The sequence below is a fragment of the Chaetodon auriga genome, chromosome 10, assembly GCF_051107435.1.
Source record: "Chaetodon auriga isolate fChaAug3 chromosome 10, fChaAug3.hap1, whole genome shotgun sequence".
In the NCBI taxonomy this organism is placed as follows: domain Eukaryota; kingdom Metazoa; phylum Chordata; class Actinopteri; order Chaetodontiformes; family Chaetodontidae; genus Chaetodon; species Chaetodon auriga.
In genome coordinates, this window is record NC_135083.1 from 14,963,617 (window position 1) to 14,989,846 (window position 26,230).

The 26,230-nt window shown below is 43.9% G+C and overlaps 2 protein-coding genes across 2 annotated transcripts; one reads left to right on the plus strand and one right to left on the minus strand.

Annotated features, from left to right (window-relative positions):
• The first annotated feature begins 1,187 nt into the window (after nucleotides 1–1,187).
• On the plus strand, nucleotides 1,188–17,740 carry LOC143326669 (transketolase-like). Its single transcript, XM_076740452.1, has 14 exons — nucleotides 1,188–1,599; nucleotides 3,656–3,773; nucleotides 4,363–4,476; nucleotides 5,496–5,593; nucleotides 8,251–8,442; nucleotides 8,672–8,790; nucleotides 9,834–10,030; nucleotides 10,197–10,361; nucleotides 12,657–12,813; nucleotides 13,720–13,850; nucleotides 13,964–14,047; nucleotides 14,429–14,522; nucleotides 14,613–14,735; nucleotides 16,932–17,740. Exons 1-14 carry the CDS (start codon nucleotides 1,493–1,495, stop codon nucleotides 17,117–17,119), a joined length of 1,887 nt encoding a protein of 628 aa, XP_076596567.1. The 5' UTR covers nucleotides 1,188–1,492; the 3' UTR covers nucleotides 17,120–17,740.
• A 3,328-nt stretch (nucleotides 17,741–21,068) lies between these two features.
• Nucleotides 21,069–26,122, minus strand: LOC143327678 (uncharacterized). Its single transcript, XM_076742153.1, has 8 exons — nucleotides 25,987–26,122; nucleotides 25,724–25,901; nucleotides 25,328–25,428; nucleotides 24,264–24,350; nucleotides 23,398–23,545; nucleotides 22,821–22,900; nucleotides 22,643–22,736; nucleotides 21,069–22,158 (listed from the first exon to the last, which is right to left on the minus strand). Exons 2-8 carry the CDS (start codon nucleotides 25,833–25,835, stop codon nucleotides 21,749–21,751), a joined length of 1,032 nt encoding a protein of 343 aa, XP_076598268.1. The 5' UTR covers nucleotides 25,836–25,901; nucleotides 25,987–26,122; the 3' UTR covers nucleotides 21,069–21,748.
• Nucleotides 26,123–26,230: the final 108 nt, after the last annotated feature.

Genomic DNA, 26,230 nt, shown 5'->3' on the forward strand with positions numbered 1-26,230 from the left:
GTCACAGAGAGAAAGATGAGCTTTGTGTGATGTCCTTTCAGGCTGTGCAAAGTGCTGCAGGATCAGATGGTGAGCTATGCAGGGGAAGTCCTGCAGAAATGAGGAAAGTACTGGTCCAATAAATGTGTGTTTCACTCTGAAAGACTCTAAATATGCTCTTCATTCTGTCCCTGATAGGAGCGTTTTATGGCTCATGTTTATGAATTATTCCAACAACATTTATATAAAAGAGGTTCCTGCTATATTTAATTTCTGAGCTCTTTCAAATATAACCAAAACATTTACAACTAAAATGCAGCTGCAGCTATTAAACGCAGTAAAATATCTGATGGATCTGTCATATAGGCCGAGTGTCAACACTTGTTCCAATAAAGAAAGACGACTTATGGGTCAATTAATGTTTATTCATTTCATCTGCTAAATATTTTTGTTTATTAACTGGCCCCTGGCCCCCAGGCAAAGTAAGTGAGTATCCCTGCTGTAGACCCTCCTCTGGTAGGTGTTGTCCTGAAGACGTCCATGTAACATCCATGGATCCACTTCATGTCCAGGCCAAGCAAACTTCTGCACTCATTCTTCACTGTGTCTTTACTCCCATGGTGCTCACTGCTCACCACAAAAGCCTCATTTCAATGGCTTCTCCGTGTATAGATGTCATTTAGTTCTGAAGCCATGTGCATTAGATGTGGAGGAGGTTTTTCTGTGATATTGGTGCAGATATATTACAGCTTTCAGCCTCACTGCCATGCTGTCACATGGTGCAACGACAAGGAAAGTCCATCTGGAGGAGGTGAAAGCCTATTTGTGTTTTAGGTGCAGTATATACTGTGTGCAGTGTGGTGGTGATGCAAGTAGACGACATTAAGAATATTTACCTCTCTGTTGTAATGTTTTACATTTCTTGCTGTTTAGAATGAATTCATCTTGAAATGGTCACGACGTTGTACACATTTGTTTATTTTACTGGAAGTTTCCCCATTTTATTATTGCCCCTGAATTTCTGTTTGACTTAAGTACATAAAAAAAATGTCATTAGAGAGAATAGGCAGCTATTGAGATTGAACCTGTGCGCCCTTGACCCGTGTGTGTGTGTGTGTGTGTGTGTGTGAGAGAGAGAGAGAGAGAGAGAGAGAGAGAGAGAGAGAGGGAGAGAGGGAGCGTGCACCTGCGCTTGCCAGTGAACGTGTGTCCATGATCTCAAGCCCAAAGCCTTCCTACTATTGGCTGTGTTCATGCGTGACTGTTTGGAGTAACTGTAGGCTCCTTTTAGCCTGAGATTAGCCATATTCATAGGCTTTGCTTGCAAACACGCCCCCTGCCTCCTCTCTCTTCTGACAGGTTCATCACCACCGTCTCTTTTTAACCCCTGCCTTCGTCTGCTGCACACTCATCGCCTTCATTCTTGGGACAGCAGACCGGGGACTTTAACTCTTAACTTCATTTAACCGGCTTGTGTGTGAGTGTGTGTGCTCTCCTTCCGTGCATCGGCCAGATGGAGGACTACCATAAACCGGACCAGCAGACGGTGCAGGCGCTCAGGAACATTGCCACCCGGCTCCGGATCAACTCCATCAAGGCGACAACTGCAGCGGGCAGCGGGTAAGACGATGGATACGGAGAAATTAACCCGGGCTGGACATACAAAATATCCTGACACAAAAAAAAGCATGGCTACTGTCCTGCGGAAGTTAATGTGTGAAACATTCAGGACAAACTAGAAACACGGGCTCGAATTGATGAGGAGAGAACATGACTCTTTGCTGATGGTCCGTAGCGGAGCAGCAGTGTAAAGCTGCCGTTTATTATGATCCAGAGGAGGAATATTATTATATTTGCGCCCCGTATGGCACCAACACTCTTCTTGTCTTGTTTGTGATGAACGTAAAACAGTTATGTGCCAACATGCGTTGTGCGCAATTTACGCACTTCTCCAGAAAGGAGAGATGCGAGGTGGAAACACCGAGTTCGTTTTTAATTTCGCATCTGGATTTCAATTTACAAACGCATTAAGTGTCTGAGAGCAACGACACATAAGGTTATTAATAGTCGTGTGTTTGGATTTGTCGTGTTGCACCGCCGCCCCTTCAAATGATAAAACATTCATTAAATCGTGTCGGATTTGGAGATTTGGCATCAACTGTGCAGGTGCAGCAGCGTTCCGCTCTTCTTAACTCCTTGCGCACTCTGATCGGTTATGTAACAGAGGAGGAGCACAGACCGGATCAGAGCATGATCCCGTGTAGTCAGTGCTGCAGCTCGCGGGGCGACGTGGTGCGCGGCGACATTTAACGGAACCGGGGAACGCACGCACGGACGCGCTTCTGCTGCCCCGCTCCGCGCCTGCGTGCGCCTTTTGCAGCTTGCCGCGCAAGTGTCAAGGGCCTTAAATTAAATAACAAAAATACGTCCGGTGGGACATTTCAAAATAAAATGCGTATCGACATCGCGCTGCAACGTTTTTTGGAAAATAGGAAATTTGAATGAAATTAAATTAAATTAAATTGAAGTGTACATGCAACTGTGATTAGCCTATTGAGTGGATTTTTCAACGTTTAATGATGACTACTGCACTTGTTAAAGCAGGGTTGTTACATTAGACAGGCCTGTTACAACTCTGCAATATGTTAGTATATAGATATATGTTGTATGTTATGATTAGTGGTTATAATGAGTTATTTGGTTACTAAGATGGAGGTAGGCTACAGTTCTTTAAGTCATTTGAGGCATGCTGCTACTGACGAGCTGTATGACTGACTGGACTTGAACCTGAAGCACATGCTAGTAACCACAGGACTGAACCTTAAGTAGCTGACTCCAAGTCAGGCAAAGATATTAACGAACACATTTCCAATTTGAGCTTCCAAACATAAACCATGTTTTTTGGGTCTTTTTTTTTTTTTTTTTTTTTTTAAATCAATGAGCACGTGTTCTCGTTTCAACAAAATGCTCTATAAATACAGCATCAGTCAACTTTCACCCTTCATCCCACAACGTCATGCTTATCTGTCATCTCCCACTGGTTTTTGCTTCTTCCTCATTTTTGATTCACGTTTTCCATTTCAGGAGAGTAAAGAAATAGGCCTTATATGGAGGAGGCCTGAGTGAGGTATTATTGGCATGTGGTTTGAAAATAAAGAGAAGAATAATTCATTGTGACCTATTCTGTGTTGAATTGCCTTTAACAGTTTGGAACTACACATTGAACGACGCCTTTCCACTGTATGCATATGTGTGTGTGTGTGTGTGTGTGTGTGTGTGTGTGCATGTATGAGAGAGCGTGAAACAGAGACATCCTCCAAATGCATTTACACGTCTTTGTGTGTGTGTGTGTGTGTGTGTGTTTGAGAGAGAGAGATACTGTATGTGTACTGACTGTCTGACCCCGATAAAATCAGCCTGCCTACTGTCTGTCTTACATAACTCTCTGACTACAGTTGGTCTGGCATGAATTAACCCACTAGATTGAGAGTGACAAAGCATCACTTCGTCTCTCTTTTATCTCTGCCGTTTTTCCTCCCCTCTCCTCTTCCCCTGTGTGTGAACAGTATGCTCTGAAACATGCTTATAGGTTTGAACAGAGGAATCTGGAGGCACGTCACAGTTTTAATTAGATCGCTTTATGTCTTATTCCTCTCTCTCCATCATGTCGTTGCAGTCATCCCACATCATGTTGCAGCGTGGCAGAGGTCATGTCTGTGCTGTTCTTTCACACCATGAAGTACCGACCCGAAGACCCCCGTAACCCCAACAACGACCGCTTCATCCTCTCTAAGGTAACACACGCACCCATACTGCTATTCTGGTGCATGCACACAGATCACACCCACAGGGAACATCATAAGATTTGCTAATTATGAGGTGACACATGTTTAAAAAATGTGCATGTGATTCTAAGTGCACATGCATATTTGTTTATTATGGTGTCACCAATGTTCAAATATGTTGTTTATCCATGTTTATCTGTGCTTCAAAATGAAAATTAAAGCCATGCAGTTGATGGATTTCTTGCTCCTGAGTTATCTGATGAATGAGCTCAAAGTTCAAATTGACTGGAAATTTTAATTTAAGTAGCTCAAACATCCATAGGCAGACTGTGCAGACAAGCATTAGAGAGTAATGAGAAGTGCACTGCCAGTGGCAAATTCCACACTTGACTTTGCCAATTGTCATGCCTGATTTAATGCACACTACAACACCTAGCAGGAAATTTATCCTTAAGGTGTGCAGGAAAGGTACACCTGAGGAGGAAAATCTAAATCAGTGACAAAAACAGGATCCCTTGGATTGATGAGCATTTTATACACTGTGATAGCACTTCTTACATAGTATGTGACCTTTGACCTTTCACCTCTGCCTCCTCAGGGTCATGCAGCCCCTGTGCTGTACGCCGTGTGGGCAGAAACGGGCTACCTGAAGGAGAACGAGCTCCTCAACCTCCGCAAGGTCGACTCCATCCTGGAGGGACACCCAGTGCCGGTGAGGTGACCTTCAGACCTGCAGGAAGTTCTGAGTCTGAAAGTCATTTATTCCCACATACCAACACATCTGCATTAGGAATACATACAAACTCTTACTTGGGGTATTTTACTGCTTTTTTGTACAATTCTACCAGTAAATGAATGTTGAGGCAATGCCTGTAGCTCACTCATGTTAACACATGGCTTTATTAAGTCAGAATCTTACTGTTTTGACTTAAAACACTTCCAAGCTGTTTCATGATATCTTCTATGACCTCAAAGATCATTCTGCACACGTTTTGTGCTTAAGGTTAACTTTGACTTTTCTTCTGGCCTCTTCCCGCATGAAGCCATCTGTCAAACTGCTTGGTTGGAACTTCCTCAGGCTTCCTGCAAACCTTTTGACAGCATCTAAGAATCTTAAAATATGAATGTGACATGACCAAGGAAATGCATGCCACTTGATGTAGAGCCATACTGAAACTATCAAATATGCAGCTTTTCAAAATCGTCATCGCAACAATTTAGGATAGTCTCCTTCTTCCTGCTAGAAACAGTTTGAATATTTCTCCCACTGCACTATAAAAACACAGCAATGAGCTCTTGAGTAGTGGTTCCCCACCTGGTGAGATGACTCTCCCTTTGATTAACAGGATAGTGAAAAAGAATGATAAACATCTTTCTGCAACGCAAATTCTCTGTAATCTTTGTCTTTTGCCTCTAAATTACTCTTTACCTCCTCAGGCCAAAAAGTTTGACAACGACTCCTTTAAAACACAACACGTGTAATTGCTGCACATTCCGTGTATACAGAGACATGAACACACAGATAACAGACAAACTGTACGCAGGCAGGGACGCAGTGACAAAGATGCTGCTGTGTGACAGAGATGGTCCGTCCTCGGCTCCTTTCTCCTCTGCTGCAGACATTAATGAGACACTGTGTTCACATAAACACTGCTAGACATTGACTGCAGCCGCTGCCCTGACAACATGACTGTTTCATGTTGCATGTTTTGTGTGTGTGCATGCTAACAGAAGCAGCAGTTTGTGGATGTGGCCACTGGATCTCTGGGTCAGGGGCTGGGAGCTGCCTGTGGGATGGCCTACACTGGAAAATACTTTGACAAGGCCAGGTAACACACGCAAAAACAAACACACACACAAATTATCCGTGGAAAGAAAACAACCTCATGCAGAGCCTCACGACATGCACAATACATACATGAAGGTGCACAGCAGCCAAGCTTGCATCTGCTCATATTAAGATAGACAGTATGAAATTATGCATGACATAAGGAATGCTGCAGTGAGCTATGCTGACGTGACATTTCAGCCTGCAGCTTTGCATCAAACCATACCTGACAGGCCTGGTCTGGGTTGACATTTAGGGAGCCACTCCGAGAGCCAGGGGGGCTGACCCTCTGATCAGTTTCACCTTCAGATCTGGATGAACGAGTAATCTGAGATCAGAAGGAGTCCAGGAAGAGATGAATTGGTAAAAGAAATCAGTGATGGGGATTAATGTGTCTCCTCACAAAGGAGGAATTCATCGTCAGAGCTTGAGATGAATTCATTTTTGTGCACACTTCTGCAGCTGCAACAGTTTCAACCATGTTTACGTCACAATAGATTAACAAGACTGAAATGAACCGTGGTCAACTACCATTCAGCTGAATGTTTGCAGGGTTGCAGATCAGTCCACATGTGTCTCCTTTGTTCTAATGTGATCTAGAAAGAACCGTGTGGATTTCAGTCCAACAATGGAGAGAGCGAGATAGCTGTGACCTGCCACAACACATTCCAGTCACATTTTCACAGAACATGGATATATGATACAAAGCATCCACGCTGAACTCTGAATTTCAGGAGCATAGTTTCACACATTCCTTTGTGGACAGAACAGGGACACAGTCTCAAATGCAATTTTGTTTTTTTCAGAGAACAGACGCAGTTAAACAGGGGATGCCGTACTTGCAGTCTGAGCTCTCTGCCCTTGATATCTCACTCTGCATTCTGTATGCACTCTATTGTTTCTGCTCTAATAATCACACATGCAAGAACACAGCCCCCCCCCCCCACCCCACCCCCCCCACCCCCCCACCCCCATCTCTCTGCATCCCCATTTACCCTCCTCTCTCCAAAAAAATGGCACAATCCCAGGACATGCGTCTGTTGCATCTATGTATACACAGTAGATGATGCTGTTTACACCATGCACCCTCTGTGTGATTGTGCGTGCATGCACAAAAGGCGCATGTGTTTCCCCTGCAATGCTTGGAGCAGCTTGTCAAGCTAATTCGCTGCAACATAATGGCTCAACACACAAAAACTGCTGAATGGCAACTATATCATACCCCTCATAGACACATACACACCTGCAGGATCAACAGGAGGTGAGAAACAAGTATGAAAAAGCATCTGCAAACTGTAATAAAACATGTTCTGTATAATGTTTATTTGTGGTCAAACTGCAGGAAGAAATGAATCCTGCAAACAACCAGACACACCCCTCAGCCTCTCTGAGGGAGTGGTTTATTAAAATACAATACATGAATGAACCCGTCACATACACTTATCAGCAGTGCTGAGACGAGACCGAATATCTGACACTGTTGGTTGCCTCATGCTTATGTGACTCTGGTTCAATAGTCTGCAGCTGTAAACGTGTAAGTATGAGATTATTGGATCAAACACACGCAGGGTTCCCCCTCATGCTCGCTCAGCATGCGCGTGTATCACCGAGCGTACTCACTGGAAGTTTCTTCTTCATTGGCTTTTTGTTGGAAGGGTGTAATGGTGCGGGTGACCCAACATGTGAGGTAGGTGTGTGTGTGTGTGTGTGTGAGTGAGTTGGATGGGTTTGGGCTGTTTTAAAAGAGAGGTATCACCGTATCTTCTTGATCTGTTACTCTCTGGGATGAAAAAAAGGAACACACACAGGAACACACCCTTCTTTTGATGTTTTTTTATGCTGCATGTCCCACAGGGATGGTTAAATGATCTGAAAGCAACTAAATATGATTACCAAACATTATTGAGGTTGGGTGATTCTTTGAATGCAAACTTGATGATGTTCAATACATGAACACAGTGGAGCTTCACGTTCCTTTGGATCAACGCTGGGTTAACTGCATTCATACTGAACACAAGCTGGCACTTCTTCCAGATTTGATTCAGTGCATCTGAATATATGATTATGGACAGTTTTCGGAGGAGGAGCGGACATATTTCAGTCACTGACCAGCAGGGTTTAACCATCAGTTTAACTGGTAGCACTCTCCTCTTTTATTTTTTCCCCTCCAGTCACAAAGCGCTCCCTCTTTTCTCTCCCTCTCTCCACCTCCACCTCTGTGGAATTCCCTCTTCTCTCTCCTCCCTCTCTTTTCTCTCTGTGCCGTGTGTTTTTTCTTTGTGCTTGGGGTTGGAATGCGTGGTGTAATGCGCCGTGTCTCAGCCTATCCTCCAGCTTTAATGAGAATGTGTCTATTTGACCGGAAAGCTGTCAGGAGTCGTTAAGCCGTGGGAGCAACGAGTGAGGATGATCAGAGCGCAGCAGGCAGGTGGAGTTTCTGTGTGTGTGTGTGTGTGTGTGTGTGTGTGCACACGTGTGTGTGTGTCTGAGTGAGAGAGTCTTAGGTGTGAGGGTCAGCTGTCACATTGAGCCCTACAGGAAGAATCAGAGGATGGGAGGATGTGCCAAAATCCCTTCTCCACTCTTTATTCACCTCATACTAACAATCGCTCCGTATGCATGTACTTAAAAACGTGAAATCTCTTTGTGTGTTTGCAGCTATCGGGTGTTCTGCCTGCTGGGTGATGGAGAGATGTCGGAGGGCTCGGTGTGGGAGGCCATGGCCTTCGCCTCATACTACCAGCTCGACAACCTGGTGGCCATCTTGGACATCAACCGCCTGGGTCAGAGCGACCCAGCTCCACTCCAGCACCACGTGGAGAAATACCAGAGACGCTGCGAGGCCTTTGGGTGAGCGAGGGGCCTGTCGGAGGGTCAGGGTGGGTGGGTGGGTGGGTGGTGCAAGAAAACACGAGGGAACAGAAGTATCTGTGCATTCAAGTGTGAGGTGAGTGCGTGTCCTTTAGTGGTGAAATGATCAGACTGTTACTCACATAATCAACCAATGAAAAAGTACCCAGAGTTACGTTCATTCAGAATTCTGAGCAGGACTGAAGTTTGCTCTCCTGTGTTTTCCCAGCTGGCATGCCATCATTGTGGATGGCCACAGTGTGGAGGAGCTGTGCAAAGTGCTGAGTCAGCCCCGCCACCAGCCTCTTGCCATCATCGCCAAGACGATCAAGGGCAAGGGCATCCCAGGTACAATTACCAGGCGTGCACACACACTCACACACACACACACACACACACACACACAGTGATCCTCTGTATGTGAGTTTTATCCTGTCATGTGTCGAGTTTAAGTTAAATTCCATTGTGTCATGTTTCCAAATGTTTTTTTTTAGTTGATTTTTTTCATTATTACATACATATATACATACATACATCTTAAATATGTGGATATAAACTCTCAGTGAATATAACATATTTCGAGCACAGCAGTTCAAAGTAATGGTAACACACACCATGTTTCATAACCATGACTTTGGCGTTTATTGCTCTGAAAGCCTGTTTCTAAATGATGACTGAGTACAATGGTGACAACTGACTGGGAATAATATTTCTGTCAGTAGTTTTCTTAACTGCCCCGGGGACCCGCCATCAGTGTAGAGGGGCCCTAACTCGCTGTAATCCCGGCAGTGCTTTTGTGCTTTAGCTGCTGCAGCTCTGTAATCCCTCAGAATGTGTAGGATACACACACTGCAGCCGCCCATTGTGCTTGTGTTGTGATAACGGTGGGGGAGTGTGTGTGACCACGTGTGTTGCTGAGAGAGAAAGACACACAAAGGAAGGTAAAAAAGACTGTTGTTGTAACGCAAAGGTGTGTGTGTGTGTGTGTGTGTGTGTGTGTGTGTGTGTGTGTGTGTGTGTGTGTCTAAGAGATTTTGTACCTTTGGGGTTTTGCTGTTGAGATGATTGTAATTGCAATAGTACATGCATACACGTAGAGGAGATCAGTACGCAGGATATCAGGAGAAATTTGGGTTATTGAGTATAAAACTTAGATTTTCAGGTGATGTTTGACGCGTGTGAAATGTGAAAATGTCACACATGCAGTTAATGCAGCAACTTTGACCACATTTTCAGTCAAGTTTTCTGTTTGGCATCACTTTAATTTTACTTATCAATAAAAAGTTTGCTTTTACAATATCCCTCTGTAATATGTTGTTCTCATGTATTATACTCTACAGTAATATTTGTACTGGTCCTCAGTTGTGTGTGTTTGTGTGTATGTCTCCCAGCCGCTGAGGACAAGATGGGCTGGCACGGTAAACCCCTGCCCAAAGACATGGCTGACAGTGTGATCAAGGAGCTGCAGGGGCGCATCATCAGCTGTAACAAGCGCATCTATCCTGCTCCGCCCAATGAGGATGTGTCACCTGTGAGCCTCCGCAACATCCGCATGCCGAGCGCACCCAGCTACAAAGCTGGAGAGAAGGTAAGATCGGCAGGTGGCAGGTGAGCCCAGATGAGCCGAATAATCTTTAAAAAAAAAAAAAAAAAAAGTTTTTTTTTTGTATCTACTATACTGTATATCAGCAAATAATCTGTCTGTATTGATTATAGTGAATTGATTGGCTGTCTGTTTGTCCCTGTGTAACCAGATCGCCACGAGGAAGGCGTACGGCATGGCTCTGGCCAAGCTGGGCCGTTACAACGACCATGTGGTGGCTCTGGATGGAGACACCAAGAACTCCACCTTCTCCGAGCTCTTTAAGAATGAACACCCCAACCGCTACGTGGAGTGCTACATCGCAGAGCAGAACATGGTAAGAAAGAGACGTTGGCTCTCCACTGAGGTGGCTGGAGAGGTTTGGGACCAGCTCCCACTCTGTGAGAGAGTGTATGGAAGCGAAGTGTTGCTAAAAATGGCAAAGATTACAATTACATTAAAAATCCTGACAGTGAGGTCGAATCTGTAAGTAAGCTTTCTAAAACCAACCAGATAATTTCTGATTTATCTGTGTTATTGTCTGAATTAGGCAGATTTAATAGTTGAATACGGATTGTAGGCTGTAGCTTTTCCTTGTTCTAAACACAGCAGCATCTGCTCCGTGTGTTATTGAAGTCCGAAGTGCTTTTGCTGTTGTGTGACCCCTTGACTATCAACCATCTTCCAGCGTTCATGTTCTAGTTTTATTAACATCAGCATCGTTATGAATCCTTGAGGGGTCTTCCCACACAACGGCAGGCCAATCCAGATACGTCATTGTCTGTCTGGATTAAATGAAAATCCGCATCGTCAGGGTTTCACATGAAATATAGTCATTATGTGTCACTATGTCATTGTGCTCTGGGGGCTTTTCAGAGGCTTTTAATAACATAAAGGGCTCACTGTGTACTGACTAGTACTTTACGTACAAATGGAAGCAGGATTCTGTTCTTTTCATGCTGCAGTGGGGACGGTTTGTATGGCTAAAGAGGTCACTGTTTCAAAAATGAATTTTATTTCTACTCTCAATAAAACGTACATATTTTGATTTGTTAGAATTCTTCTTGTCGACGGATCACATCTTAAAAAACTGGTTTGTTTTCAATAATTCTTGTGTGCAGCAAATGTAAAACATGTAAAATACTGTTTGTTTTTGATTGCTTATTTAAACAAGACTAAGGGGCTGCAGCTACGCCTGCAGCTCTGTGAGACTGTACTTCGAGCTAAATGCTAACAGGCTGATGCTAAGCAGGTCTAATGTGTACCTTATGTTCAATCTTAGATCAGCATGCAAACATTAGCTAATTACTGCTAAACACAAAGACCAGCTCAAACCAGTGGGGATGTGATTAGTTTAGAGGTCAAAGCTCCAGCAGCACTTGAACCATAAAGAGTGACTGACCACAAGCCAAAACGCTTTGGTCTCACAATAATGTGTTTTTAATGCTACAAGTGTTGTTGGAGTTGTGATCATGCAAGTTTTACAACCCCGTTTCCCAAAAAGTTGGGACGCTGATTGCATAACACTGAAACCCCATATTTAATTGAAAATCGCACAAAGGCAACATATCAAATGTTGAAATGGAGAAATGTCATTGTTTTTGAAAATGATATCCTCATTTAGAATCTGATTCCAGTAACACACCTGATAAAAGTTGGGACAGCGTCGTGTTTAGCTCTCTGTTGTATCACCTCATTTTTTTCACAACGCTCTGTGAGAGTTTGGGAACTGCGAATGTTTTCTCATTCTTGCTTAATCTTTACGATTTCACCGGTTTGGCATCTCCTTTATTGTTTTACGTTCCGTAAAGCGCCAAACATTTTCAATTGGTGACAAGCGGGGGCTGCAGAAAGGCCAGTTTAGCACCTGGACTCTTTTACTATACTGCTGTTGGGGTGTGTGCAGAATGTGGTTTCTCCTCGTCTTGCTGAAATAAGCAAGGACCACCCTGAATCGTTTAATGACAATGAAATCCCCAAATTCTATGCAATTTCCGGTTGAAAAACATTTATCTTAAATTGTTGCACTATTTGCAGCAGAGTCTGTCACAGAGCACTGAACCCCTCCCCATCTTAACTTCAGACTCAGCCTCTCTGGATGCTCTTTTTATACCCTATCAGGTCGCCAACCTGTTGCCAGTTAATCTAATTAAGTGTGACAGTTTCCTCCAGGTGTTTTCTTTTAGCATTTTACAACTTTTCCAGTCTTTTGTTGCCTGTGTCCAAACCTTTTTGAAACATGTAGCTGGCATCAGATTGTAAATGAGGATATCCTTTTTCTGTGCCAATCCACCAAATGTTTGTTGAGGTGTCTCAGTTTGGACCAAAGTGGCAGACAGACCAACAAAGGGTACAAACTACAAAGTCAAAGTGGTGTTCAGGTTTCGCTGTCCACTTCAGTAGCTGGATAATAAAATGTCTCAATACTGATGATTTAGTTCAAATCTGCAGAGAGGTGAGCAGTAAAATAAGCTTCAGTTGCTGCATTTTGATCAGAAACAACATCTGAACTCTCCCCTGCTCATGTATTCTGCCCTCCCACCTCACCGGCTTTCCCTGCCTCTTTCTTCATGAAGACATAAAATCATCAAAATTGTGTCTCTAAGCCATCCCTCTCATTTCTCTCCCGCAGGTGAGCGTGGCGATAGGTTGTGCCGTGCGGGACCGTAATGTGGTGTTTGCCAGCACCTTCGCCACATTCTTCACCCGAGCCTACGACCAGCTCCGCATGGCCGCCATCTCTGAGAGCAACATCAACCTCTGCGGCTCCCACTGTGGCGTCTCTATTGGTCAGTTCCTGTCTCTCTTTTCACCAATCATCACCTTTGACCTTTCCGTAGTTTTGTTATAGAGGATGCAATAATGACACTGAGGTCAGAGAGGGAAGACAAATATGACGTTCTGATTACAAATTAGGGTAATGAACATTTTGTTAGTGTATGGCAGCTGTCACAAGCTGTGCTTTGACGTTGTGGAGAGGTCTTTTCTGCTAGCCACTTTAACTGAGCTAATTATTATTTCACGCAATCCTGATTAAAAATTCAAATATGATCCACTGGTCTTCAAAATGAAACCAATCACAGTGACCTTTGACCCATAGTTTGAAGTAGCTGCGCTCATTATGACCGTCACTGCGGCCTGCCTTTCCGCTCACTACACCTTTTTCTTAAGTCCAGTTTGGCACAATTCTGCTTTTGGATTGATTCAGCCCACTGAAGGAGATAAAATATGCACAATCCATGTCAAACGAAAATCAACCTAAGCTGATTTTTAATTTCTGTAGATGACATTTCATTCCTAATTGTTTTATCGCGTGTTCACTGCAGTGGGGTGAACCCGTCCTCAGTATGTCTTGGTTTTAATTTTCCTGAATCTTAAACCTTTTTCCCACCAACTTCTCACCTCCTCCGTTATTCTGTCGTTCATCGTCCTCTCCTGGTGTCAGCACCCTTCCTCCTCCCCCTATCTGTCTCTGTGTCATGGAGATGATGACAGAGCGGCCTGATTCTCTTTCACCTCCTCTTCCCCTTTCTCCTTCTCCTCCACCTCTGCAGGTACATTGCATGCCCACCTTTCCAGACTGAATGCATGCCATGCAATGCATGAATGCAATTTATTTTCCAGTCTGCAGCAAATATGTGAGCCTTACTGTACCTGACTTTGTCTGTTTGGTGCTGATACGTGTGCATATTTAGGCGAGGACGGACCCTCTCAGATGGGTCTGGAGGATCTGGCCATGTTTAGAGCCATTCCAACAGCAACTGTCTTCTACCCAAGTGACGGTGTCTCCACTGAGAAAGCTGTAGAGCTTGCTGCCAACACAAAGGTACCCAGAGTCTCCTTTAATACATGAATAAGAATTAAAAAAAATGATTCTGAAATTCTACAGGATTAGAGCAGAATAACAGACTCATGTCAATTACTTGTTGTTTATTTCAGGGTTTGTGTTTCATCCGAACGAGCCGCCCAGAGAACAACATCATCTACAACTGTAATGAGGACTTCCATGTTGGTCAGGCTAAGGTTGGTAGGAGTGTTTTCCCACCACCTCCATCCCATTGCATACAAACCCAATTCCAAAAAAGTTGGGACTCATGTGAAACATAAGTAAAAACATCCTTGTTTTTCAATTGTGTTTATGTCAAAAAGGATTAACAGGTGATCACACAAGTTTTATTTATGTTTTCACAGCATCCCAACTTTCTGGGAATCAGGATTGTAGTATGAGCTAAATGCACAGCAAGAAAAGTAAAGATGCAGTGCATGACACCACACCAATTACATTCATTCAGACTCTTTCATGCTCTTTAGAGTTCATTATCATTATCACAACTGACTAATGATTAGACTGTGTGCATGTTTCCTTGTGTAGTTCATGTAAATATATCTTCCCTTCCCACTCAGGTTGTGTACAAAACCAATGACGACCATGTGACTGTGATTGGAGCAGGAGTGACCCTCCATGAAGCTCTGGGTGCTGCAGAACAGCTGAAGAAAGGTACAAAGAAAGAAAAGAACATGGAAGAAGAGACCAAACCATGTCAGCATGAAAGTTTACAGTTTTCCACCTTCCTCTCTCCTCCCCCAGAAAGAATTAACATTCGTGTGATTGACCCATTTACCATCAAACCCCTGGACTCCAAGACCATCATCGACAATGCCAGGGCTACCAGAGGACGCATCATCACAGTGGAGGACCACTACTATGAAGGTGAGGAGACCGGAGTCACAAATTGCTCTGGTGATAACGCTGCTCCCGAGCACCAACCTGTGGGGCTGAAAAATGAAACCAACCAGGAAGTTGGAAAAAATGCAGTTCCTCGAATGGCCACTTGAGGCTGGCTGCAAAAGCGAGTCAATCGCATTGACTGTCATATTAAAATGGCCAACTTTACCGCAGAAATAAACATGTTTACAGCCTGCGACAAATAATGGAACAGGGCAGGTGAATTTTAATACAACTCGCTCATTTAAATTATATTAAGCCTTAAAGTCACACATAATTATGGGCATGGAGGCTTTGAGTAACGGCTGCTAGGTTTTAGCAACCAGGCGTCATTCACTTGCCTCAGCTCCACCTATACTCCACCTCTTTGCCCATTTTTGGATTAGCTTTGGTGGAGCCACTTCCACTGAGCTTCACATCAGTCCTTCAGAAACCTATTGGTGATGGCCAATTCTTACATGAAGTATTGTGCCTTTATTATTAACCCGATCCAGGTTATCTTCTGTCTGATCAATCTCCTTCTTCCACAACAGATTCTCCAATTGATCTAGTGAATTTTATGATCATGTCCAATTAAAACCAGATCACATCCATGTGGAGTTTGTGGAGTTAGTAGTTGAGCTTTAACGAGCAGGTATGAGGATTGCTACGCAGCTGCTTGCGTGTTTGTGCTGCTCTTGTATCAACTCATGAATAAAAATGCCTGGAGCAGCAAGGGACAAAGGTCTGTCTGCAGACAGAGAAGCTCTGAGGAGGCTGGAGTCTAAGCAGAAGCGGAGGAAAGGAGGAGGAGGACAGAAGTGCAGGGATGCTGTATGTGTCGGAGAATTGGGGTGAAGGTTGCAGGTGAGAAGAGATGGAAGATACAGAAAAGGTGAAATGGATAGAAAAAAAAACAGTATATGGAGGGGGGTGAGAGGAGGAGGAGCTGGGAGTGTCTGTCAGTGTTTCTTAATTTCAGCTCCAGCCTTTGGGCTCTCGCTGACCTACATACAGCACCAGCATGACAAAAACGAGTGTCCAGAATTTGCTTTCTCCCGCTCCCCTTCTCTCCTCTGCTGCGTTTTTGTCGCCCTTCATGGGGCTGCACCACACACATACTGTGCACAGCTATATTCAGATTCACGTGAGGTGATTACATGCAAGTTAAAATGTGTATGTGTGGAAGCTGCAGATATAAAGGAAAGCTGTCCAAGAACATGACATGTTTGGTGTGTGCGTTTGTTTGTGTGTGTGTGTGTGTGTCTACTGGCACTTGGCAGAGGGTGGAAACCAAGTGGTATCAAGGGAACGGGGGGATGTGGTGTACAGATGGGTAGATGGCGTGCAAAGGGTAACATCCCCCTCAAAAGAAGGGTCTTTAGCTGAAGCGTGATACGTTTTTTTCCCCCATATTCTTAGATTAATGGGTATCTAGGCAGTAAAGTTTCTAAATTTTAACGAAGAGCTTAGTAGAAAAACTGTCAAAACAAGCCCTCTATTGGAAATCCACTCACCAGCAAAAACTAGAACGCAGCTAACCCAAAAGAACGACTTCAGCTCCATGAACATTACGATACCGCTGTACTAACAGCAACGCAATGTTTTGCCAGTTAATATAAACTGCACACACAAAACTGAGAAATTCTCAGGTGAATGCAGGCAGGTATCCGTGTAACTTTGTCATGTTCCCAACACGCACAACAAACTCAAAGCGTCAACAGAATTTGTATATGAGAAGCAACTGGGTACAGTGCATACAGTACATACCAGCCACCGGCTAATACATCAACCAAGGGTGAGAAATATTTAGCAAGGAAGGACTAAGAACATGTAATTGCTTTGTCATTCCTCAGCTTTCAGGTTTGTTGGGTCTGAAATGTTTGAGTGTCGGTTTGAAGTCAGTTATAAAAGGAAAGATAGTGAGAGAGAGAAGGGGGGAGTGAGAGGAGAGTCTTCAGGGGAGAAAGTGAGACAGAGAAGTGAGAGAGCCGAGGGAGGACGGCGTCCGTCCTGTCAGTCCACATCACATCGCTGCTGAGATCAATCACCAATGGAGGTGTGAGAGATTTGATATGAGAGACGGGTGGAAATCTAAAGCAGGAACGACGGAAGATGAAAGAACAGAGGAGAGACTTGAATCTGAATATTGGGAGAAATTCTAATAAATCATCCCGACTGCTCTTTATTGTCATTCCTCAGGTGGTCTTGGTGAGGCAGTGTGCTCGGCGGTCGTGAACGAGACCGGCTTCACCGTCCACCGCCTGGCGGTCTCCCAGGTGCCCCGCAGCGGCAAACCCCACGAGCTGCTCCGAATCTTTGGCATCGACCGCGATGCCATCGCTCAGGCGGTCCGTAAGGTGCTCAGCAGCTCCGCCAACGCCAAGTAAGAACGTCAGAGCAGCGGAAGCGGCGGCAATAATGTGGCAAAGGACTCCCTGGTTGACCAGTGATCACCATGGAGACCACAAACAAACACGGAAGGAGGGGAAGCACTTCTGGCCCACTCACGCTCCTCCTCACAAAACAATCTGAAGCATTCGTTAGAAAAAAGAAAAAATAACATGTTTTTTCCTCTATAATTGTCATCAATGTGGTTTTGAGACCCCAGATTTTTACCCCCCATCAGTTTGTGAGTTCAGTAAACACCCCCCTCCCCTTCACAGACACACAGACACACACACACACACACCCACGCCTCCACCTTCTAGTCCCTTCCAACCTCCCAGAGAAAGTTCTGGTACTGCTGTAGTGTTCCAGTAAAAGCAGTGAACGTGCTTTGGAGTAAAGTGAAGTCTTTTTTATATTTTCTGTGGAACCCCTCTCACTTCTTGGACGCAGCGTCTCATACGTCTGCACCCAGTACGACTTTGTAAATCCCACCTCACTAGATCCAGCAGGGTGTGGAGAAACTCTGGTTTGGTCTGTTTGAGCACTGACTGTTTTTAACCCTTTTGAACCTGACTTGAATTGGACTGCTTCACACCAATAAAGGGATGGTTTCTTCACAATACCTGTGTCTGAGCTCTTTCTTGTGGGTTGTGGTTGCATGAGACAAGGGTCAAGTGTCACAGGGAACTTTGTCAAAATCTGCTTTAGTCTTACATCATTTTATTATAGCAAAGGGAAATAATGTGCCTCTGTCGACTTAAGTACACGGCAAGATACCTCAAATTAAAAGGACCAAACTCCTGTCACCATGCTAACTGTGCTTTAGCATGTAACACAGCATAGCGTTACATATGCTAGCAGGTAAAACACCAGCATGTTACTATGCTAACTGTGGCTAGCTGTGGAGTAACACACTAACATTTGAGTTGGCATTGCCATGTTAGCATATGGCAGAAACATCAGGTTTAACAGTCAAGCTTATATATGAGCTATATTTTTCTTAAGCATGTCCTGCTCCTCTGCTTGTCCTGGTGGTCTGTTTGAGCTCAGACTGTCTGGGTCCTTTTCCCCAGATGTCATGCATTCATGGTATTTATTTAAGCAACACAGCTTGACAATAAAAACACAGGTGTGATAAAGTAGGCATAAATAATAATAAATGGTTGATGGCTGAAGTCCATTTAGCTGCTTCAATTTTAGGGTCAGGGTACTGGTATTGTGCAAGCCGACTGAGCATGACACATAGAACAGAGCCATATTAATGTTTTTAATAACACCTGTGCTGTGTGTGTCTACTCAAACGTCTGTTGTGGGAAAAAAACATAATTTAAGCTAATGTGCAAGACATTTCCTTGTATTTTGAACACTTAAAAGCTCCCTGTGGAGGTTTTGAAAAGTGGCACTTCAGAGCTCTTTTTCTGTGAACGACACTCCTGCTTGTGCGTTCACACTATCGGACTGAACTAAATGTGGCAGCAACAAACCAGGATATGTAGCCAGGATATGTAGTATGTCCAACAAAGGTGGGGAAGTTGCTGAATTTAAAGTACTTTAAAATCAGCTTCGCAAAATGTTTTATGAGGAAGAACATGCACACAACAAAATATTAGACCTCAAGGATGCACACATAAAGCTTTTACGCTTCATGTAAACAGAACTTTTGTTTGCTTTCAAGAAAACCCCACAGGGCCCTTTAAAAGTGTGCTTACATAACTTGAGCTGAATTGTGGTAACTGTGACCATAACTGGAAAAATGATGGATGCTTAAAGATACTGTAACAGCACGAGTAGAGAAAAGACAAAATTTCAGCAAATTGGTCTGTTATGCAGCAATATCTATTTAAAGTTTGCTAACATTAGCTAACATAAGCTATAAAACCAGATCATGTCAGGCTGCCACAGAGTGTACTGAGATGAGCAAAGGTGTATTCTGTTATTTCTGAGATCAACTTTTCATTTGTAAGAGGAACAATGTGTTATTCATTGTTCTTTCAAAAGTTAATGTCGCTTTAGAGACTCAATATCTTCCATGTCCTCCCTAAACATCCAGCCCAAATAATAGCACGGTGAAGTTGTTCCCAATTTAAGAATAAAAAATGAACCAGTAACGTGTTCACTCTCTGTAAAACAAACAATCGCTTTATACTAAGAATAATGTCTTTTAAATATAATGCAGATTTTACATTCCTGAGCAGCGATACTGAACCTTCCCTGCTCAACATTTAGGGACAGTCAGTCAGCAGAAAATTGCTCGTGGGTCCTTTGAGACTTTAATGTCCTCTTATGTATGCATGTACAGTTGTGTATATTGAGCTCATCCCCACATTATGCAGTCTGTGTGTTGGTTCAGTTTAGGTTTAAGTGCTTGGTTGAAGTCTGTAGGCTCACTCAAGCCCACATCCACCATGTGGTGTGCATATTTAATGGTTGTTAATAATTGAAAAGCGTATTGGAAGAGTCACGCAGGCTGCAGCGTGTGTACGTGACAGTAAAATGTAGTGTGTGTGTGTGTGTGTGTGTGTGTGTGTGTGAGACATAATGTATGGCATTTTAACCGGTTATTTCTTTGTCCTTCAGTTCAGATTTAGTCAGACTGGGCTTTACAATTTAGCAAATTAACATGAGTTCCTGACGAGGGTTCTGAATGAACTCAGTGTCAACATCTATGATCGTCAGTACAATCATTTATGAATAACGGATGTCATATTGTGTTTTCAATGTATTCTCAGGTCAGCGCACCCCACCTCCACACAGATCTGATAAATCTGGCTGATTTTGTATAAATCTTTATTGTTTGTAAATACATGTAGATTTAAGCTCTTTATCCGTGCCACTAACAGCGTCGTCGTCCTGTGCCTCGGTCTTTTGTACACTACGCTGACTGAACTCAAGCTGGTGAGAGAGACCACAGACGACTGGATGTGATATTTGGGACAACCTTTGACCTCGCTCCTATAGCACAGCAGGAGCCTGTCTGGCCTTTGAGGTGGACAGAGTGTCAGCTGTGAGTGTGTGAGTGTGTGTGGGATGAAACTAAAATGGACTGACAGATTGTGTATGTGCATGTACAGTAAGTGTGTTCACATACTGTAGGTGCTGGGAGCGCAGACAGGCTGGGCGTTTCCTGCCTGGCCGCTATTGAAGCATATGTCTGCATATCTGTCAATCTGTCGTACGGATTCTTCCCCGCTAATGCATACACACACACACACACACACATTACATATGAACACATGTGGGGTGGCTCACACACCTCCTGCCAAACTAAATTGCTGCTACTTCACTGCCCCCAAAACACACATACTGTACATGCAAATACTGTTCGCAAAAAGTCCCTCATTAAAACTCGCTCCCAGCAGCCTATACGTGACACACACTAATTATGCACTCACCTACACAATCCCGTCCATCACAATCCCTCAACACTCACACAAGGCACCACATGTTTCTAGCATGAAAGCGAAATATATACAATGATGGGAGCCTAAACTTTCTGTAGCATGTGTGTGTGTACACTCTCGTTTCTCATCGTATGCAGGGCCAGACAGTGCTATAGGGTTCCCCATTTCCCTTCCACCTCACTGAGCCCCTGCCCCCCCGACACACACACGCTAACAGTCAACCTCATGGCCAGTTTCTCAGACACAAAGGAATACCAATGTACAGTACACTGTGTCATGATACCACTTTAAAGCATCAGTGTTGATTTATCTACTGCTGAGATATTTGGGACCACGCCAGCACCGAGAGAAAGCAGAGGCGATGGTCAAATCATCAACTCAACAGCAATGTAAGAACAATGAGGATATCCAATCAGGAGCTCACTGAGAGCAGTCTGTTCTTTGGTAACGACCTGTGCGGCTGGAAACCAGAGTTTAGTGAGAGAAAATGTTTTTGTGATCTGGGTGAAATAATCCTTTCATAAATAAGAGTTCTGAAAACAACACACTCCTTCAATGTGACTTTAATTCAACCTGAACATTAAATTCAACTTGAAACAGAAGGAAAAACCCTCAGAATTTCATGTTAATATGCACACAATTTAATATTATATGACAGTGTGAACGTTCAAAATGATGCACTGAACTTTCTTTTAATTTTGAAACTAACAGATTTACTAGACACTTAAATGTAAACACTAATTACTGTATAACTCTGCATTTCAATGCAGCTATATTCAAGCCTGAAGGTGAGGCTTCCCTCCCACATTAAGAGGCACTTTAACAGCGAGAGCATGCGCTGCAGCAGAAAAACATTCAATCTATTTATCAAACATTCAGCAGGTAAAACACAACACCTCGTACGAACCACATATAATCTTTGGAAGTTGTATAAAAGGAAAAGGTAAGTTAAAACTTGCAATTCTGCGATTACTGAATGCTCTTTGCGATGTCGAACAGAACAGCAGCTTCAGTGTTTGTGTGCAGAAACTAATTTGGATCTGAAATCAGCAGGAGTGGCAAAAAGTTTGCTGGAGAATTGAGCTGATTTTCATTAACAGATGCATTTTATTCTGTTCCTCTATGGGGCTGTTCTGTGTGAGATGTTTGTCCTCTCTTATTTAACTCCTCCTCTTCACCCTCACCCTGTCTGTCACATCCAGTCAATCAGCGCCTCCCACCCCCCTGTTAGCTCCTGTACTCATCCCCGCAGTCCCCGATGAGTGCCATGAGGTCCCTGGAGCGCCGTGTCACCGCCTCGATGGCGTCGAGGTCTTCCACTGTCAGCTTCAGGTCAGGGCTGCAGCTACGCAAGCTGTCGCTGATGTGTTGCCCCGCCCCTGCGACGCCAAGCCGACAGCCCACGATGACCCCGCCCACCGCAGGGCGGTCCAGCACGTAACGCGTTGCTACGCTGGCCACTGAGCATTCGTGTCTCTTGGAAACAGTGTTCAAGGTGACAAGGAGGTCCTGGAAAAGGCTCCAGCCACCCCAAGAGTCAATCATGTTCTTGTACTTAGAGAGGGAGGCGGTGTCGAGCTCCGCCCTGGAACTAGGCTCCACCTTCCCCAGATAACGCTCCGAAAGTAGACCGCCAGCTAAGAGAGAACAGTGATGGAGGAAAAGGAGGGATGGAGGAAGGAAGCAGACAAAGGAGTCAAAGGAGGCAGGGAGGATTGAATAAAAGAAGAAGGGGGAGGAAGAGGAGGAGGTGGCAGAAAAAAAGGGGCGGAAGAAGAGAACAGATGAGATGGAGAGGGATGGAGAGGAGGAAGTGGGTGAAGCGTGAGGAGGTATAGAGAAAAAACAAGGAGGGGAGAAAAAAGAGGGCAGACGCCATTGAGGTCAGGAGGAGGATGTGACGGAGAGGAATGAGTGAAGATGACGGAGGGAGCGGGCAGAGGAGAGAGAATGTGGCGTCACCTCGACTGACTCCATTTTAGAAACCCTCCATTTCACATCTGTACGCTGTGTATATGTGCAGCTCACATCAGTAAACATGATGTAAACCTTTAATTCCTCTGCTGGACTGACGCTCATGTATTTAACTAATACAGACAGATAGAACGTGTTGTATCTCACCCAGAGTGCCGTACGTGAGGAGCTGAATGTTGTTCGCCAGACAGAACTGCTCCATCTTTGCTGCAGGTCGCTGGTCAATCACAGAGTACTGAACCTGCATGACAGACACATTAAATACACATTTAACCGACGCACTGATGGAGTCTGATGGAGTACTGTAAGAGCATGCAGGTGTTACCTGGTTGCTTGAGATGCGGATGCCTCTGTTGGTGATCTCCTCCAGCCTCTGTGTGTCAAAGTTGGTGAGGGAGAGCTCTCCTGAGGGCAGAATAGGAAACAGGTGGGAACTTCAAGTCTTCTCAGAATAAACATAAAGATCCATAAAAGGATGCTGATAAAGACAGACCAGTAACCAGTAACAATATAATCCAAAAATAACATCTTGACAAATAATCAATTCTCACCATGAAGGCCCTTCCTCACCACGCCTCATGGCCTTCCTCATTGGAGTTGATATGTGGTTGAAAGCTTTGGTACCACTATGTCAATAAACCTTGTGTTAATATTAATGATGACTCCAACAGCTGAAGAAGATCATGAAACGCAAGTGAAAGGCCTGGAAAAATCCACTTAGTGGCTGTTGATCATTTCCAGATCAAGAATGAACTCAAATCTGATTTGCTGGTTACAGTATCATAATATTGTGCGTATAAACATGAACTGTTCGGCCTCTTGACGTGCCGACTTACTGTTGTCTCTCAGTCTTTCACTATGATTATCAGTACATGTTCACTGTATATGTTGTGTGTACATACGTATGAGTCCCTCCTGCTGCAGGTCGGACAGGTGTGCCAGTGCGTCCAGGTATCTGTTGTCTCTATAGTCCCACCAGTGAAACTGAACACAGTCCAGACTGTCCACCTGCATACGGGTCATAGAGCGCCGCAGCGCCTTCTCCACCACCTGCACACAGAGACATACTTCAGCCTCTTTTTTGTATATTAAATAAACAATTTTGATGTGAGTTCAATTTATTCATCTTTTTCTAACTGTGACCAAGATGCATACTGAACACTTTCCAGTTGAAACATCAGTTCTCTCTGGTCAACAGAATATGTCATGGTGACAAAGTTTCCACCTCAAACCTATTTCTGTGCTGCAGTTTCTTGTTACTTACTCGCTGACATATACGTCGATACCTTCAACAAGCTAATATTGGCTAATATCAGATCGGTCTGGCTCTAATGCCACGTGCACACACTTTCTGTGCTCAGCTGTGAAATCAGACAACTTAAATCCTTCAACACAAAAACAAGCATGTTTACTGTTGATTTACCAACAAACTGTAGGCACAAAAAAGTCCTGAAATTTGTGCTCAATTTCATTATATTCAATTGATATTTTGCTGCATATGAAACCACAAAGAAAATCATGTGTGATTTGTTTTTACAGAAAACATCTCATAAAAAAAAGTCACACAGGGAATCGTGAAGATTCGACACCAACAAAGAATCTTCTGTGTCACTCACATTTGTCGGGTAGATCAGTGAGGTGATGCCCTGGTTCTTTATAAAGACACACACTGCTCTCTAGTGGAGAAAACTATTCCTCACTGTAACACACAGCAGACTCAGCTGACCATCAGTCACTCTTGTCTTTGACCCAATTGTCAGCGGCTCACCTTGCGGTCCATTGGTCCTGGTCTTGGCACGTACTTGGTCAGACTCTGCAGAGCTGGAATGTCACTTTCAGAGTATCTGCACTTAAGCTACAGATCAGAGAAGAAAATCAGAATTACAAACTACAAACATTTCAACTGAGCCGTGTCTTGTTTCTGCAGCTTTCACTTATCTGTTAAAAACTATTATTACAATGCTTAATATCTTGCAGATTCTGAAACACTTTTGTACTGCCCAAAACACTGTGAAGCAATTTATTTGAGAAGGATGCAGGAGTTAAGAAGCACGTGTTGATTAGCGAATAGTAACAGAGACAAAGAACCTGGAAAGCATGAGTAATGACTGGTTGGATAAGAAGAGCTCGCTGTGGCTCTCTGCACATTATTCCAGGTGAACGGCTGAGACCACGGTCAATACCATTAGACTGTCACAGCACATCAGTCACAGAGAGTCTGATCTGAGCCACACCGGGACCTCTGTGCGTGCGTGTGTGTGTGTTGAGTATCTGCAGGAACAGCTGAATGGAGGAATCAATAACCAGGCCTGATTGATGTTACAGAAATATACATGACGTGAAAGTGACAAAGTGTCCATCACACTTGTGTTAAATGATTTTAAAAGATTCAGTTACTTCTGAATGCGGTCAGCTTACTTTTATTATTTTCTCATCCCATGGAGGAGGATTAATCCTGCATTTTTCAACAATAAAATCAGAGAAATCAGTACTGGTCTTGTCAGGGAGCTTCGCTGCATGATGACCAAATCAATTAATTTACAGTTTCCACCATTAATCATTAAAAGACAACTTTAAAATGGGAAAACCAGAGTTTAATATCTTTCATCCAACACTGAGATTTACTTTGTACTGCTCACAACTAAACTGAAAACCATGATTCAAAGTGTATGTATTCTCATCTCTGCCACGTTTATAATGTCATGTACTGAACAGAGGGAAACAGACCAAAGCAGGAGGTGAGACTGCATGCATGTGAGCAAATGTGTGTGTTTGTGTGTGTGTCTGTGTGTGTGCGTGTGTGTGTGTGTGTGTGTGTGTGTGTGTGTGTACCTGGCTGTTGAAACGTCCAAATATTTCTTCTGCAGGCCCATAAATGTCTGCCATGTCAAATGTGGTCAGACCAGCGTCTACGTAGGCCTGCATGTCCTCAACTGGAAAAACAAGAGGCGAACATTTATAGATGAGACATATTACTATTCCTTATTATAAATATTGCCATAATTACCATTATTATTATTATTATTATTATCAGCAAACAGTGTGTAGCAGGTATTAACACGTGCAAATGACTTACAATGCCTGTTTTAATCAACCTGCCACCACTTCTTCAGTGCTTTCTTGATGCTATCTAATTATCCATGACTTTTCATTTTGCATGCGGTGTTTATTTTCGTTGTAAACTGGCACACCCGGGTATGTTTCCGTGATATCTGGGTTCATGTTCACCTGCTTTGGATTCATCCACCGCTCCGTGCGCCCCGGACACCTGCCACATCCCGTTCAGGACCCGGCAGACCTCCAGACCGCCGGACAGTCTCACTTTGGGCACCAGGGACATCCTGCTGTCAGGGCCCGGGACGAAGCTGCTATAGAAGGCTTGAGGTTTGGACACAGCTGCTGTCGTCTATGGTCGATAAAAAAACCAAACAGCTTGTTGTTTACATGTAGCGTCAAAATTTTACCTACTTACTTTTACTACTATTACTTACTTTATTACTGACTTCGTCTTCCTGTAAGACGAACCTGTACCACTGCCGGCAAACTAAACTTCAGGTCTCTCCAACAACAACTTACAAAACATTTAGTCTGTTACAAAAGCCACGAGCTTTTCAACCAATAGCTGACCGTGTTTAGCCGGAAATAAAACTTCTTCTTCGCGTGTGGCAGCTGCATTACTGCCCCCTACTGGTTAAGCACTGTCATTTCTCTGGAGAAATATAAAACGCCTGAAAT